Source organism: Stegostoma tigrinum, chromosome 23, assembly GCF_030684315.1.
Source record: "Stegostoma tigrinum isolate sSteTig4 chromosome 23, sSteTig4.hap1, whole genome shotgun sequence".
Taxonomy (NCBI): domain Eukaryota; kingdom Metazoa; phylum Chordata; class Chondrichthyes; order Orectolobiformes; family Stegostomatidae; genus Stegostoma; species Stegostoma tigrinum.
The window spans coordinates 42,593,545-42,612,192 of NC_081376.1; the positions used below are offsets into that span (position 1 = coordinate 42,593,545).

At 42.3% G+C, this 18,648-nt stretch overlaps 1 protein-coding gene across 8 annotated transcripts in view; it reads right to left on the reverse strand.

Moving 5' to 3' along the window:
- The window catches only part of LOC125462212 (neuronal-specific septin-3-like), a 411,217-nt gene that overhangs the window by 116,020 nt on the left and 276,549 nt on the right, over positions 1–18,648 (reverse strand). For all 8 annotated transcript variants that reach the window (XM_048551946.2, XM_048551945.2, XM_048551949.2 and 5 more), the window contains one exon: positions 17,402–17,593. In XM_048551946.2, the coding sequence (XP_048407903.2) occupies positions 17,402–17,593 (192 nt within the window). The remainder of the gene's footprint in view (positions 1–17,401; positions 17,594–18,648) is intronic.

Sequence of the window (18,648 nt, forward strand, 5' to 3'; positions counted from 1 at the left end):
CATCGCCATAGACAGTTAGTACAGTTCTGAGAAGAGATTCGACTGATCCACCCATACTCACAAGCTGGCTCACAGGGGATGTGACATTATTGGTGAACAGCCTGATGGGGTGAAATTGTGCTGTTACCTCAGAAAATGAATACACCTGGGATAGCATCAACCCAATTCCCACTCAATTAAATGGCCCAGTAAAAAACTGGTCTACAATTTTGCAATATTGCTTGAAAATGACCCACAAGATGCCACATTGGGAAAGGGGAAGAATCAGAGGTGTAGTTTTCAGCCCAGAAGCAAGTCTGCATTGTGTTCCAGGATTTTGGGATATTAGAGTCATTCAGCACAGAAACAGACCCTTTCATCCGACCAGTCCATGCCAACCATAATCCCAAACATCACTAGTCCCACCTGCACCCACCACTTGGCCTATATCCCTCTAAACCTTTCCTATTCATGTACTAATCCAAATGTCTTTTAGACATTGTAACTGTACCCACATCCACCACTTCCTTCTGAAGTTCATTCCACACACATACTGTTAAAAAAGTTACCCCTCATATCTTTTTAAAATCTTTCTCCTCTCACCTTAAAGATACACCTCCGAGTCTTGAACTCCCCCACCTTAGGGAAAAGACACCCACCACTCACCTTATCCATACCCCACCATGATTTTATGAACCTCTACAAGGTCACCCCTCAACCCACTATGCTCCAGTGAAAAACGTCCCAGCTTATCCAGCCTCTCCTTATAACTCAAACTCTCCATTCCCGGCAACATCCTGGTAAATGTCTTCTGAACCCGGTCCAGTTTAATAACATCCCTCTTATAACAGGGCGACCAGAACTGGACACAGTACTCCGGAAGAGGACGACTGAATTGTGAATTTTTCCAATTCTGTTCACCTTAACAATTGCTGATTGCTCCTGGCACGGGCTATATTGGACGGCAATGTACTTTGTCATAGAAGGTTTAAACTGCTGCTACTGCAGTGTCCTAAAGAACAATCAAGATGTTGTTACTTTATTAGATAGTTAGTGATGGCTAAAGGGAGCGCAGGGACCCAAGAACTGATGAGAAAGAGACAGAAAGCGCATTGAAGTGATTTTGAGGAAAATGCAGCAGAGAGTTGCCATCCTTGGGTTACAGGTACGAACCCTCACCTCAGAAAATAATTGTATGTGTTACTTAGGCAAAGGTGGCAGCTAAGATGCATTCTTTTCCACAGGTCCAGAGGGCTTTCACAACAGATCTCTGCTATGCAATGCTTCCAAGGTGTAGTAGGAAAGTTCACTCTCGTGCTGCTCTAATGCAAAACAAGAAAAGGCTAGCAGACTGTGTGGGAAAACTTACTCAAGGTAAATGTACCTGTTTCAGGTTTGATGGCAGGAGTCCACATTTTCACACCAACTAGCTACATCATGACTTCAGAGATAGTAAGGACCACAGATACTGGAGTCAGAGATAACACAGCGTGGAGCTGGAGGAACACAGCAGGCCAGGCAGCATCAGAGAAGCAGGAAAGTTGGCGTTACGAGTTGCGACCCTTCTTCAGAGAATGATGACCTGGGGACCACTCAAGCCTTTTTTGTCAGAACGAGTGCTTGGAGCAATAAATTGGTCCAAAACTGACTAGACAGAAGATAATCATAGAATCCGTACAGGGTGGAAGCAGGCCATTTGGCCCATGCCAACCCTCTGAACAGATCCAACACCTCCCCCCCAACCACTCTATCCCTGTAACCCCGCATCTCCCGTGGCTATTCCACCCATCCCTGGACACTATGGCCAACCTGCCAAACTGACACACCTTTGGACAGTGGGAGGAAACCAGAGCACCCGGAGGAAACCCACGCAGACACGGGGAGAACGTGCAAACTCCACACAGACAGTCGCCCAAGAGTGGAATCAAACCCGGGTCCCTGGCGCTGTGAGGCAGCAGTGCTAACCAATGAGCCACTGCGCCACCCTTGCTGTTGTGTTTGCCTTATATTTGCTATGCTATGCCAGCTGCACTTCCAGCTACATCATCTTGGTGTCCTGGAGCTTAGAACTGTGTCACCACATATCAAGCGAGATTCAAAAGTTTCGCAGTGCAATTGAACCACAAAGACTTACCAATGGAAAATGCACACCACTTCTGTTTGGAGAAATTAAATCCAATACTATGGAGTATTATGTCTCACAGAGTTAATAAAATTTCAGAGCACCTGGAAGGCATTGATTAATTAACAACGTAATAAATCTCCAAGACTTTTTCCTATCCCCAGGTTTGGCTCTCAAAATAATCTAGCATTAAAACGTCTGGAATTTTGAAAGGAAGAAAGGAAGCAATGAATACTATGTGAATGTAGAGATCTGATCAATAGGCAGCTTCATGAAAGCTGTCAAATGCAATTGTACACCAACACATCCTCACAAGCCTGAAGCTTTCTGGTCCATCATTATCTCAGGAATGTCCTTCTTTCCAACACAATATGTAAGAGCTGTGTATGATTCCAGAAAATTTCTGGCCCGTGAGCTCCAAATCTTTAAAAGTTGATGAGCAGGAATTCCAAATGGTAATCTAACCCAGTTGTTGGTGTAACCATACGTGACTGAATTAAAATCCTTCACAATTGGTTGCAGTGACAGACAGCAGTTCTGTCTGACTCAAATGCACTTCACAACCTTCTGGTCTCAACAAACAAGTTCAACGATTTCACAACACAGCCGCTGATTCCGTCACATCCCCTGAGACCCATCTTCAGTTTATCCACTAGGCTATTTTATCTAACCACTGCTGACCTTATCACAGAACTTTCCATTTGTTGTCTCTTCCCCTTCCTCTCCCACAAACCCGTTTCCCTGCCTCTATACTCACCAAAAACCTGCTTCGAAGGAACAGTCAATGGCCTGAAATGTTGGGCAGTATTTAATGGAGGCAACTGTGTTCTTATCCTCTGCCAACAGCCCTGTGTCACCTATTTCAGGGAAGTCCTGCCGATTAAGTGGTTCTCAGGCATGTAACTGCACAGCTGTTGGTCTTCCCCAGGATCAAGGACCCTTCCTGCTGAAAGCATTTGGCCAATCAGAGGCCGGAATCTCGATGGAAGGACATCATCAGCAGGGAGCCAATGGCAGCTGCTGGGACGATGCTCACTCGAAGACCAGTATGATCGCTGGGTCACAGGCCGCGGGTGAGTAACAGCGGGCAGGTGGTTGTGAAAGAAGGGAGGTCATACGGAAAGTGAGGTCATGGAGGAAGGGTGGTTGACAGCATTAAGGGCAGGGCAGGCGCTGTCAGCAGGCAATGGTTTATTGCTGTGATCCACCTTGGACTCACTGCTGGATTAATACCCAGAGTGGCAGGATGAGACCATTAAGAGGACGTTATTTGCCCATATTGAGGCATCAATTTCTGGTAGAGCATAAAGGCCACCCAAGTCACTTGGCACCATTAGCTTAACTGGGCAAGAGGTGCCCATCCCACTGCCCTCACCCCTGAATATGTGCTGACTCCCCCCACCTTGTGAGAAGACATTAAATTCTGCCTTTAACTTGGCTTCTCTCTCCGCTGGTGTCGCGGAGTATCTTCTGAATCAGACACAGAATCATGGGCTCAGAGATAATGGGAACTGCAGATGCTGGAGAATCCAAGATAACAAAATGTGGAGCTGGATGAACACAGCAGGCCAAGCAGCATCTCAGGAGCACAAAAGCTGACATTTTGGGCATAGACCCTTCTCTGATGAAGGGTCTAGGCCCGAAACATCAGCTTTTGTGCTCCTGAGATGCTGTTTGGCCTGTTGTGTTCATCCAGCTCCACATTTTGTTATCTCAGAATCATGGGCTAGTATGCCAAAGAAGCTTGAGTGATGCAAAGTGATCCATTGCAATTTAACTGATTATCATTTTGTTTGAATTTTTGGGTTTATCGCTAGTGGCATGTATTTTTTTCTGTCTTTATAAGGAGATTTAATGATTAACTTTTAGTATTTCTGTAGCCATGGTGATTTCTTTTATAATAGTATGGGAGGGCTTGGCTTGTTCTTCGAAGCTAACACGGTTTTATTTACATCAGCAGATTTTTATAAGAGAACAAAATGACTAATGATATGCATAAGGCTTTTATTAGAAAACACTGGAATTGTTTTCTTTATCTGCTAAGGAGAAACAACAATATCTAGAAAACTCCTTCCAGTTGAGTAGGTTTTCACAGGTCTTGGCTTAAACTGGAAGTGCAAAACAGTTGCTTGGTTAGAATTCTCCTCACTGGAATTTAGAAGGGGTTCTCCGAGAAATGTATCAAATTTTAAAAGGGCCATACAGGGTCCAATGCAGGAAGGATGTTCCTGATGACTGGGGAGTTCAGAGCCAGAGGTTACAGTCTAAGGTTCTGGCATAGGCTTTTTCGATAAGAAGACACTTTTTCACTCAGAGACTGATGAGCCTGTGGAACTCTCTGCCACAGAAAAATGTCAAGGTCAAAACATTGACTGTTTTCAAGGTTATAGAAGTAGTTCTTAAGGCTAAAGGAATCAAAGGTATGGATACAGGGAGCTGATTTGGATGGTCAGCTATGATTATATTGAAAGGTGAACTAGGCTCAAAGGGCCGAAGAGACTCCCCCTCTTCCTATTTCCTGTGTTTCCTACAGAGGGGAAATAGTTTAGGTATGTTAAGAAGTCTATTTTCTCACTATGAGTTTAGTTCTGAGGAAAGTCCAGAGCAGAAACATTTGATTAAAACCACGAAGGGGTTACTTAAAGCTGAAAAAATCTAAGTTTAGAGTATGAAGGTTCAGGAAGAGGCTATCAGATACTCAAGATGGCGAATTGAAGCCAAAGTTAAACAAAAAACCCATAGATATCATTGAGAAGGGAATTCTCTTTGGTGTGAATACTGCAAAGGAGTGCTTTTGAGATTGGAGGGCTTATGTTTTACCATGTGTTTCCAAATCTTTCAAACTGTACTTTTTGCAAATAACTTGCTTAATTCTATTTTGTTTTTGTTTCTATTGTGCATTAAGCTTGTCTTATTATTAAAATCAAATCTGCAGCATTGTATATTTGTGATTCAGTGAAAGACCACCTCTTAAATGTAAAAGAACATGCACAAGCCAGATTTCACTCTGGAGGTCTGATTTGCCAGGTAATAACATCAGGCAGGATCATAACACCTCTTTCCAGTCTTTGAAAAAGAAGTCCAATTAAAATTGTATCACTGCTCTTTCCACATTATCCTATAATGTTTTCTTCTTCAAGTATTCATTCAATTCCCTGATTAAAGTTTCTATTAAATCTGTTTTTTATCAGCTTATCAGGTAGTGTATTCTAATGTCTAATTGCAGGTTAAACGCCAATGCCAACCACTAATCAAGTCTGAAGTCATTCACTGGGTGGAGTTCACAGCACCACTTGGGAGAGAATTCAGTTCATACCAAACAATCAGCACATGGTAAAGTATTGTTAATGATATACAGACCCTGGACATTGTTCATTCATTGTGATTTTCTGGAAAGAAAGCAGCCCCGATAGTTGGCATTTATAATGTAAACTTTAATAAAATAACATTTGCCATCAACCAAACTCTGACATTGACCCACTGATGAAATCCTCTACTTGTCTCCATTATTTTTACACTGAGCAAGCCAGCAATCTCCAAATGGTGACATTAACGGGGCAGACAGCTCCAAAGAGTTACTACACAGTAATGTGCACATCTGCTGAGCTATAAAGGAGGGTTGCACGCAAGGTTCTGACAGGTCATGCACGGCAGTTTGGGGGTGGGGGGGTTGGTGGTCACTGAATGGGAGTTCAAAGGCCACAATTAGTTAGAGGCAGGAAGCAGCCAAGGACAGGAGCTGACTCTTCTCCTCAGTGTTAGGTGTGAGGCCAGTTATTGAACTTTCGGGACGTCGGCTGAATTACAGAGATCAAAGCACTCAAGGTATTAGGAATCTGAAATCAAAACAGAAAGTGCCGGAGAAACTCCAGTCGGTCTGGCAATGGCTGTGCAGAGAGAGAGAGAGTGACAAACAAATTAAAGTTGAGGGTCCAAGAGGACTCTTGCAAAGGTGTATGGTGCTGCGAAATGCACAGTATCGGTCTTCATCACATATGCTATCGAATGTACACTGCGGGTTGTTCAATCATGATATGTCACCGATATTATCCACACATTAATCTGGGTGTCTTGTTGTGTGGTGGTAGTGTCCTGGTTCAATCCTATCTGCTCCAGAGGCGTGTAATAACATCTCTGAGCAGATTGATTAGAAAAACAGGTTAAAAATAAGTAGCGCACGTATTAATTGTATTACCATTCTAAAGTTGTGCAGTAAAGTCTATTGTTTGTTGAAATGTGACTACTACTCAACTGGCTGATCTGTATCCTACCTCTCGGGCCTAGACCCTTCATCAAAGGGTCTAGGCCCGAAACGTCAGCTTTTGTGCTCCTGAGATGCTGCTTGGCCTGCTGTGTTCATCCAGCTCCACACTTTGTTAACTTGGATTCTCCAGCATCTGCAGTTCCCATTATCTCTGAAAAAATTCTGACACGCCAACCAAGTCCTTTATTTTTAAGAATTCTCTGTGATTCTTGCTTTCCCACGGGAAAAGCAAATGGCCCTTCGCAGTTTCGATGTGAAAACAAGAACCGTTTGCGCCAAATCAAACACTTGCCGAAAATGTGTACTGTCTGTGAGATAAGGGATTTCATTAGCAAACTCTACAGTTTCTCGAGGACATTGTCCCATTTCTCTCTAACATCGCCCTGATGTACATGTAGTCTGCCACCCATCTGCTTCCAACTGTAATATGGTTCTGGCAGCTGTGGGTCAATTCTATAGAGCTACTCTGGCTCAGTAAATGCAGCGCGACTGTGCATTGTCTCATTTATGGTATAATCAACCACTGAACCAACACAGTGGAGATGTTTGCTTTGAAATGGAAAATTGCTGCAGTATGTTTTTTGGCAGGCTGTCACTTTGTAGTTATAACCTTGTGACCTTGATTCACAGTACGCCACAGTTTCTTCGTGTGAATTTCATTGCACTGAAAATTGGTGTCCCAGAGTTTCTGCTCAGAAATTTCAATCAAGCCCGAAGATTGAGTGGGTCAATCCTGTAGGATTTGGATACAAATAAGTGGTCCAGGACCAGGGAGATGTACCAGGCAACATATTTTCATTGCTTACCCCCTTCAGCCTCTCGAGCCTGCCACGCAGTTAAAGATGGCAGACAGGCTCCTGAAGCTGCCAATCACAGCTCTAGTGCCTGGGCAACCTCTGCTTCTTTTTAATTCATTCATGGGATATGGGTGTTGCTGGCTGGGTCAGCATGTCATGCCCATCCCAAGTTGTTAAGAGTCAACCACATTGCTGTGGGTCTGGAGTCACATGTAGGTCAGACTAGGTAAGGATGCCAGAGATAATGGGAACTGCAGATGCTGGAGAATCCAAGAGAACAAAATGTGAGGCTGGATGAACACAGCAGGCCAAGCAGCATCTCAGGAGCACAAAAGCTGACGTTTCGGGCCTAGACCCCGATGAAGGGTCTAGGCCCGAAACGTCAGCTTTTGTGCTCCTGAGATGCTGCTTGGCCTGCTGTGTTCATCCAGCCTCACATTTTGTTCTCTACGTAAGGATGCCACTTTCCTTCCCTGAAGGACATTTGTGAACCAAACGCGTTTTTCATAGAATTCAAATTCCACCATCTGCCGTGGCAGGATTTGAACCAACATGACTTGGGCTTCTGGATTAAGCAACATCACCACTAGGTCATTGCCTCACCATATTGCTGAGGGAGCCAGGAAGTCCCACAGAAGTATTCAGAAATTTGAAGCGTGGTGAGGCAGAGAAGCCGCCTACCCTCCACCAGAGGGGAAATCTAGTCAGTGGCAATGCTGGAACTGTAAACACCACCTTTATTGCTAGTGGCCCTCTCCATAGTAATGCACATAAAGACCAAGTCCATTCAATCAAGTCACTGATATAGACTGTAGATACCTGAGTCCCTTGGTTCCTGTGTTACTCCACTAGTTACAGAATGCCAACGAGAAAATTCAAACTAATTCTTTATCCAAATCACTCTGTACACTAAGGGTTGTTACGATATGCAGTAACATTTGATATGGCACTTTATCAACTGCCGTTGGGGTCATGACATGAGATGTTGCAGTATAAAGGTACCCATATCACCTTCAGTCACTATCTCTCTGTAATGGAGTTCATTGGTTACGTGTGTGTAATCTACAGTAACATAGCAAGCACAACACCCAGACTGTGCGTGTACATTTGAGATACTGTAGTTTTGTAAATAGCTATTGTTGTAAACAAACTTCAGGATATCACTGACTTTACACTATCTGTGATGTATGCGATATGGGCTAACATGTCTAATAAATCACAAATGGTACCTGTGTCTATGCTGGCTCATTAGTCGAGCAACCCAATTAGTCCCACTCCCTCGCTCTTACCCTGTTTCCATGTAAATATTTTCCTTTCGACTCTTCATCCATTTTTCCTCAAAGTCACTCTTGAATTTGCCTCCATCACCTTTTTTTTGATAAGCATGTCCTCTCATGTCTTTCTGCTTCTTTAGTCAATCCTCTTACATCTTTCCTTTCTGGTTACTATCTCTTCTAAGAGTGAGTTAAAAGAAAAAGGAGGAAAGTTGTTCTTTGATCATTTTCCAGCTGCTTAGCGTTAGGCTCTTTACCAATTTCTTAGATGTAGGTACAACAGGTCTGGAAAGGCCAGCGAAACCACTGAGGAAATGTTCCCTTACTCCTTTACTTCCTTAAATTTGTACGATTCCTTGACAAGATAAATCTGTCTAAATTTTTATGTATAGCTTTCCAAAATCTTCTCGATAATGCCATAATGCAAAGTCTTCATAAGACAACTCTCACATGAGATAAAGAGAGATAGAGAGAGAGGTTGGGGGGAGACCGAGGACTGGTGGTGAATTTAACTCAAGGGTCCTTATGTTTTAGGAAAGGGTGAGATTGAAAAAGCAGAACCTTGGTGGGACCCTCTGCTGGTATGGAAAACATACCTGCACTGTTGGTGCCACTGTTTCACAAACCAGCCTTCCAGCCAACTGAGTTGACCGATCCCTGGTGCCATATGAGCTAAGTACATTCGCAGTAGAGATGTGAACGAATGGCGAAAAGATAAGCAAAGGTTTGGAACTTGGAGTTGCTAAAGATTATACTTGGATGGTTAAAGGGGAAAAAAACAGACATCAGAACCCTTGGAGACAGAAGATAGCCTAGACCTTCTGCAAGGCCGCAAAAGAATTACATCACACAGCCTACCTCTGCAAAAAGAGAGTGAAGCACACAAGTAAACACACATCAACAGGATAAGAGATAATGGGAACTGCAGATGCTGGAGATTCCAAGATCATAAAATGTGAGGCTGGATGAACACAGCAGGCCAAGCAGCATCTCAGGAGCACAAAAGCTGACGTTTCGGGCCTAGACCCTTCATCAGAGAGGGGGATGGGGGGAGGGAACTGGCCTCCCCCTCTCTTCCTATTTATTCCAGTTCCCTCCCCCCATCCCCCTCTCTGATGAAGGGTCTAGGCCCGAAACGTCAGCTTTTGTGCTCCTGAGATGCTGCTTGGCCTGCTGTGTTCATCCAGCCTCACATTTTATTATCAACAGGATAAGAACGCATTGAGAATTTTTGTCATCCATCCATGCAAGAATTGTCACAAATATTTGCCTCCCAATGAACTCCAAACCTATTCTACACATTCCCAAGCCTAGACCCTGCTTTCCTCACTTCTGTTCCTTTAAAACAAAATAAAAAGAAATAGGAACAGGAGTAGGCCATTCACCCCTTTGAGCCTGTCCACCATTCACTGAGATCATGGCTGATCTATGGCCTAACTCCATCCACCTGTCATTGGCCCACATCCCTTTGTTGAACAAAAAATGATCTTTCCCAGATTTAAAATTAGCAACTGGCCTAGCATCAACTGCAGTTTGTGGAAGAGAGTTCCAAATCTCTGCCACATCTCTCCTGAACAGTCTGGCCCTAATTCTGAGACTATGCCCCAAAGTTCTCAAATCCCCAACCAATGCAAATAGTTTATCTACCCTGTCTATTCCTGTTAATATCGCAAAGACTTTGATCAGACGACCCCTGGGTATTCTAGGTTCTCAAGAGGCAGGCCTAATTTATATAATGCCTCCTCATAACTGAGCCTCTGAAGTCCAGGTATTATTGTTGTAATACTCACAGATTAATTGCTTTGGAAGGGAAGGAGACTAACTTTCAAGTGTGACATAGTTTGTGTGGAGCCTACACATCTTGCACGTATGTTTTGGCTAAATGGCTGGTTTCTGTGTTTTTTTATTATTCTTTGTAAAGGCTGTTTTAGGTTTTATTGGATGAAGTAAAAGATTTTGATTTTGGAAAGTCGAATAAAAGAGTCATGTAAAGAGAGCCTGTATTTTTGGATCCTCAACCTTTCAGATAAGCTTTCTTTGGGAGATTTAGCCTGAAAAATACAACACGCCCTTTCACTGGTTGAGTCAACAATGTTGATTATGTTTAGCTATTAAGGTCAACTTAATTTTCCCCAAGGAAAGAGTTCACCTTGAGGGTGAATTGATTTCATCAAAGGTCTTCTCAAACTGACGTCCTTTACTAAATGTGACTTCCGGCTGTCACAAGGGATGGGATGGCATACTTTAGAAAAGAAATCATTAGATTTATTGCAGACATACGGGATTTAGGAAGTCATATTTGTTCTAGAAACTACTGAAAATGTGATGACCCCAGTAACATTAACAATTATAAATATATCATTCAAAGAGGTTTTGGAAAGGTCTTATTTTTTCTCTGCAAGTAACAAATGCATCAAGAAACCACAACTGCAGATGTGATAATACTTAATGTCGAAAGAAAAATCAACTTGATAAATCCCAAGGTAAACCGAAAGCCTGGTGTTACACCAAGAGGTGCTGAAGTATCTCAGTGCAAATGCTGCACACTATGTGCAATATTAAGTGAACAAATTCAATTGAATTATAAAATAACTCATCTAATGCATTTCTAGTGAAGTGAAATATATCTATTCCCTTGTTTGCTATTTATAGCAAAATCATTCTTGATGACTTTTCTTGGGACAAACCAGAATGGTATGGTCTTTTCTTTAATTATTCATGGGATGAGGGCATTGCCAGCTGGGCCAGTATTTATTGCCCTTCCTTAATTGCCCAGAGGGCAGTTAAATGTGAACCACATTGCTGTGGGTCTGGAGTCATGTGTAGGCCAGCAGGTAAGGATGACAGTTACCTTCCCTATACGATATTAGTGAACCAGATGGGTTTTTCCCAAAAATGGTTTCACGGTCATGGTTTGACTCTTAATTCCAGATATTTATTGAATTCAAATTCCACCATCTGTCGTGGCAGGGCTCAAACTCAGGTCCCCGAACATTATTTGGTTCTCTGGATTAAGAGTCCAGCAACAATACCACTAGGCCATCACCTCCCTAGCTTCTGTATTGATGAGCCCAAATAACATATGCCAACGATGACTGGATTCTTGTTGAGGCGGATGTCTTGAAGTTTATTAGCTGTCACCAGTCCAGAGAAGAATCAACTTCTCACAGAGCAGAGCTGCAGGAATATTTGGCTCCAGAATATCCGTAATCTGGCCTTCCATTATTACTTAATCAAATCGTTGTTTACAATGCTTGCCAACTATTTATAGTATAAGATCTTGGGCCATGCACTTTGATTGAGCTCTGTGCCTATTGATATAACTGTAACATGACATAAGGTTGATGGGCGACACTGCACTAATTCCATTACATCGTGCTGCTGAAGTTGAAGTGAGGACTTTATATGGGTAAGTTGCAAGGTGCAAAGGTACCTAACCGTCTTCAAGGTACATTGCTTTACTGAGATCAACGCAATAAAACAAATTTCTCACCTTTATAATTTTAATTCACAGAATCAATGTTTAGGTAAAAGGAGCAGGTAATGATTACAGAAAATAAGATGCATAGCAACCAGTGGAAAGAAGGAAGCTTGTCAGCAAGGCAAGAGTTGATCATATTATTGCCAGATAAGCAGGAAAGGTCACAGTTTTTCACTGCAGAGAGCAGACAACTTCTGGAAAAGGAGAAGATCTACACATTTCTTTTCTTCTCTGTTTATGTGTTTCTAATTTGTTACCAGTTCCAAACTGCTCAGATATCCAAGAACCAATCATACATTTGTTGTCAAGCAAAGCTATCTATCACTGATAACTATCACCAGTCCATAGACCAATTAACTTCTCAAAGAGAACAACTGCATCAATACTTACCCTTGGGTCCAGATTACCTGTAATCTGACCTTCCATTATTGCTTGATCAAGTGGACGTTTACAATGCCCACCATGAGGATCTGGTTACTTGCTTTCAAAGCTGCAGCTAACTTTTCAAACACGGGGTTTTAAAACCATTCCTTCTCATTTCAGTCGCAATTGTTAATAACACAAATATAAAAACACACGGTCTTTGCATATTAAATGGACACATTGTCAGCAGTATAAAACGAATTCACCTTGTGCGCTACCTTGCAGTTTTGGGAAATTACTGTGATGCCAGAAAAAAATTGGATTTAACTTAAATAGGCTAATGCCTCCATCAAAATAGCAAAGAAGGGAATTCTACACTGCAATGGTTTGGATTTTTAACTATGTGGATTTGTCAGTCTATGATGTTTTAAGTATTCAATTCAGCACTGCTTTCTCAACAACAAATTGGCAGCTTGAAAACCAGACTGTTCCTCTGATGGCTTAGAGTGTTAGCTACTAAATAAAGGTAGGGTGATTATGGACAATTTCAAACACTTGAAGCTATTGTGAGACAATGGTTTGCCTGCTACACCTGGAAGACCAGGCATGCTCTATTCCAAAGGGCTTAGCAAAGACAAGCATGTGGGAGGTAGCCTGCTCCCACATCAAAAGCAAGGCGTTCCACTCAGGGTATAACTTTAATTGATCACTCAGTGGGCCTAACCCCACCCCACCCCACCCATCGCCTTAATGACTTAAGAGTCATAAATAATGCCTGAGCCAATAAACTATGAATACTCTACATGCATTGTTTTTCCATCTTCAGTCTCTGCACCCTCATTCCCCATCTGCCCAGTTGTGAGTGCAACCTTTCACAATGGTACAGATGCAGTAGCAAGCTTGGTTATTCTACCTGACTGGTAATCCAGACGCCTGGGCTAGTGATGTGGTGATGAGTTCAGCTGGGGAACATAAACTCAGTTAATTAAATAAGAGTCTTGTAATTAAAATGTTTTGTGATTGAGCAGTTTAGGCCTGTACTCTCAGGAGTTTAGAAGAATGGAAGTAGATCTAATTTAAGTATGTAAGATGCTAAGTGGGATTGACAAAGTAGATGTAGAAAGGATGTTTCCTCATGTGGGGCAATGTGGAATGAGAGGTCAGCTTCAGGACAAAGATTGAAAACAGAGCTGAGGTGAAATTACTTCCCTCAAATGGTCGTGAATCTATGGAGTGTGGTGGATGCTTGGACAGTGAGTAAATTTAAGGACGAGGTGGGGAGATTTTTAATTAGTACGGGTTGAAGGGTGATGGAGGGCAGGCAGGAAAGTGAACTTGAGGCTGAGATGAAATTAGCCAATATTGAATGTGTAAATCTGGACCCTCGCCGGGGTCTCTCTTGATTCTGTGCCTGGCCGATTGAAGAAATAAAGAGGAAAGTTTCGAGGAGCCAGACAGGCTGCGAGTGTTCATTGACCGATCGCGGAATCGAGAGAGACCCCGGCGAGGGTCCAGATTTACAAATGAAATGATGGAGCAGGCTCAAGGTGCTGAATGGTCTCTTCCTGCTAACAGTTCATATGTTACTACATTAGTGTTTGTAATAGTGACCAGGAAACATACCGGCTCGACATGAAAACCTACCTGCCCACTCAGGAAGAAATCCCCCCATCCTTACCCAGGCCTGCCCATTTCTAGCTCTGCAATGTGGTTGACTCCTAACTGTTTTTGTGAAATGGTGTGGTATGTCACTCAGTTTATGGAGTCTTTTTACGGTCTTTAGTAGTATAATTAGCCAGCTTACCACCACCATCCATGCAAGCTACAATTGTCCAAACCCTCATTTCCTATACCCACCATCTGTGAACCCCCATCCCATTCCCCTTTTCTACCTTCAACACTCAGATTGTGTCACATTGCAAGTCTTGTTTTTTTTCTCTCTCACCTCTGATTCCCTTTCTCCTTCCTCTGCCTCCCACTCCAATTTCTCTCTTTGCCCTCCAACACAGCTAAACCTGTTCCCTCTCTGGCCTACCTCCCAGTCCCAGCTCTCTCTCCGTCTCGACTTCAAGTCACTATCACTGCACAGTGTTGATCCACAATTACCCAGCTAGAGTCAGCTATCTTCTTGTTCCAATCCTCTGTTCATACCAACCCCGCACACTCTCCTGGCTCTGTATGTCCACATCTGTGCCTGAGTTTGTGTGTGTGTGTCTGTCTGTGTGTGTTTATACGTGCCTGTGAGCATGTGCATATGTGTTTTTGAGCATGTGTGTGCGCTTATGTGTCTGTGTGCATGAGTGTGTGTGCTTATGTGTCTGTGTGTTATGTGTGTGCGCATGTATGTGCATGTGTGTGCGCTTGTGTGCGCATGTGCATATTTGTCTGTGTGCATGTAAAAATGTGTCTGTATGAGTGTGTGTGCACATGTGTGTGTGTGCATGTGTCTTTCTCTTGCTTTCTCTCTCACTGCCACCAGCAAACTTTATCCCTCTCTGTTTCTCTAACAGATGTTCCCATTTAAGATAGACTTTGGCAGGGACCATCTTCATGGTAACAATGGGGTGACATCACAAAGTGGGCCAAACCAAATGGGGGTGGGAGTGGGGGAGGAGGGTGCAAATGTCAGGTTCTCCCAGAAAATGGATGGCTCATTCCCAGAATTTCTGGACGTTCAAGCAGCGTTGCCAACTCTGCTGCTGCCTGATTACAGAGGCTCCAGAATTGCGGAGCTCTGAGAACTACCCAGCTCTGAAATAAATGAGTAAAGTGCCAATTCATTCTATTATTTTGAGAAGGTCTGTGTTTGCATCCCCTGTGACAAATAGCATAATTCCTGCACACTGTAATTTGCATCAAAGCTCCTTTGATTTCAAGCCAACTGTGTTGGTTAGTGCTACCATGGCAACTTTAATGGTGTCTATAGTCACTGGAAGCAGTCACCACACATAAAGAAATAATTGCTGTCTCAACAAGATGAAAATATTATCATCATAATGAGCTAATCTGGGGAGTCTTATCTAAAGCATATTAACAGTAGCACAATGAATTTGAAATGTGTCTTTTCGGCCTGCATCCCAAAGTAAGTGCATTTTTGATGGGACCTAATCAGAGAGAAGTTTCTGGGGTTAATTCTTGAGCCTATAGCTACAACTTTGCACTTTTAATAATGGAGAGGCCACGTAATTAGCTGGTTGCAATCAATATTTCTGCACTTCTAACATAGTAAGAAAGATATATTTTAAAGTGTAAGGTTTTTAAATCAGTGAAAAGACGTTGTTTCTTTTATTTTTCGATACTTTTAATCATGGATTGAAAGGAGAAAAGAACTATTTAAAAACCAAAGATTGTTGAAGGATTACTGCAGTTTTTGAAAGCAAGTTATTCTAAGCCTCACTGTAAGTACCATTTACACAGCTGATTGTTCGAGCAGTAGCAGGCAGTTTGCAAACAAGCAGGAGCCAAGGATTGTGTGTAAGCAGACCTTTGCTTGGCAACAAGTAACTGATTGGTCTGTGGGCTAATGACTGGTTATCAATGACAAAGGCCTTCTGCCTACATCAGCTATGTGATTGGTTCCTTGGTAGCTGAACACCATGGTGCTGTTAGGGTGAAGCCATGAGAAGAGGACACTGATTGGTTGGCAATGTAACTCTGATTGGTCAAGAAATTTCCAAAATGAATATGCCAGGGAATTATTGTCTCCCATACAGTTGTTAAATTCAGAAATGACAATTCCTGGACTTGTTCTTTTTGCTTGTAGAGGACAGGTTGATGCTTGGGAGTGTACGTAGCTTCTAGGAACTTCTAAGTAAATCACATAGCAAACACAATTAACAATCTTAAACTAGTTCCTTATTGTAATTATTAGCACACAAGATTGACTAGCAAGTGCTGTCCAATCATATAATCACACCTAACATTGGACATTATTTTCTGAGTCCTGAAACCAAAATACTATAAATGCTAGAAGTTCGAAATTAAATTAATAATGCTGGAAATACTCAGCAGGTCTAATGGCATCTATGGAGCAAGAAACAGAGCTAGTGTTCTGTATCTGTGACACAACCTGAAATGCTATCTCCACAGACACTTGCATAGTTCTGCCTTTGTTATCGCAGTGTGTGGTTAAGACGATGAACATGTAAGGGGAAGCCAGACAAAGGGATTGAAGAATAGGGCAGTTCAGGTTAGCTGATAAAGAGATGGAGGAGGATTCTAAGGAGCATGAATAGTAGACCTGTTGGGCCAAGTTCCTATGCTGTAAAACACTATGTAATGTCTTGCCAGACAATTTTTTTCTGATAATTCAGAGCCAAAGATGCTATCAATTCAATGCAAACACTTTACCAGAGCACAATGGTGCTACAAGGAGATTTTCAAACCTTTACAAACACTGTATTCTTCCTTGGCTCCCAGGCTTTGCTTTACCAGTAGCAAATACACCACAGTTCAGATGACTGATTAGTTTTCCATTCAATTCTACATCGCTAGTCTATCTATTGGAGCAAGAACCGTCAATATACAAAAATCATTACCGCCTTTACTCACATGGTGTGCCATATAATTCTGCTGACGGGGAAAGGGCTCGAATGAGAACTCACCCAGTGCAAACATCATGTAGTTCCATTTCTGATTTCAATTTGATTGCATTAATTATAAGTTGGGGGGGAAAATGGATCGTCCCTCCTTAAGTACTACAGGTAATGTGCAAACACATAAATGAAGGCATATTCATTAATTATGTTAATCGTATTTAGGTTTGTATGGAAAATTTAAAGTAGACTTAAGCAACAATGTAAAATAAAATAAACAATGGAGATAGTGGAGATCTGCAAGAATGTGTGTTTAGTGGAGTTGTTTGCCGAAGTAGCTATTAAGCCCCATGAAGATACAGCCACAAATTAATTCATAAAATGAATGATTTGTTTCAGTTCTTGTCACTTCTACGGTGTCTATTTCCTGAATGGAAAGAATCTAACTTTTTAAATTGTAGGCAAGGTTAGACCATAAGCTGAAGGAAGAATATGCAAAGGAAATGGGGCACTGAACAAGTAACCAGTGAGATAAATGCAACTCTTTAGGATACATTTCCCTTCTGGTGCTCATAGTTGTAATTACCTACGACCATGATGTTGAACTCAAATCCAGTTTTCATGGCTTTACGCCTCATCTGATCCAGAACTGCTTCAATCCCCACATATCCAAACAGATCTCTTCCGGTGCCATCCTTCTTGCAGTCTGGCGAACAAACAACTCCTGTCTCCTGCATTCTCTCCGCCATGTTTGTTTTCACCTCTTTGAGTTCTAATCCTGTCAAAAAAACAGAGGGATCAAAGAGTTCAGCGATTTGGCAACAAAAACCCGGAGTGTCTGATCTTGACAATGCAAAGTACAAAAATGATAAAGAATTGGACACATTCACCAAGACATGATGCCCAAATTCAACACCCAAATCCTTTCTCATTAAATTGAGAAAAATGTCAGTCGTGGTGCAGAATGTCCATCTATCGCATTGAACAAAGGCAAAGCTGCCCTCATCCCAGAGCACCATACCCCTCCTCTCTCATTAGAGGGGGATGACTGTTTGTTGTTTAACCTGACGGTCACCAAGCCTCAGGCGAGGGGAACAGGTAAGAAGGACAATCCTTTCACTGAAACATCAGCCAGTGCCAGAATTGAACCCACACTGTTGGCATCATCCTACACTGTAAACCAGCCATCCAGCCAACTGGACTAACTGACCAACATCAGCAAGAAAGTAAGACCATTTTCTACCCAAAATGACATTTAGAAACCTCGTTTGAAGTTCAAAATGCGTCTTGCTTCTGAATCCAGTTGCGGTTTGGAATTTTGCAGTTTTGCAAGTAAAGTTTTAAAATATGCCACATATAGGTAAGAGTCCATTTGTGCTTTGTTCAAAGGGCGATCTGTGTGGATGCTGGCTGAACACAGTCATAGGCATTTAAAAAGAGAAAGGATTCTTAGAAAATCTTGCATTCAATCACAGCAAAAATGATTGTGGGAAAACGTGTTATGTGGATGGCTCATGTAAGTGCAAGGGTTTCACAAGGCCTGTTTATTTTTTGTAGAAGCTTGTACAGTCACGCCTGAAGTCTCATTTAGGTGTATCATTTCACAGGCTGCACAAACAACAGACAGAATGTGTTTCATTTTCCCTTTTACTAACATGAATTCATTGTTCATTAATATTTCTCTCACCCATGCGGCCTCACGAAGCAAATGCTATGGAATCCTCACCAACCCTCTTTAAGGATAATCCCTGAATTATTACACACAGAACAAAAAAAAACCTGCATTCATGCAACACCTCTTGCACTCTCAGCTCATATCTGAAGGTTTTATGG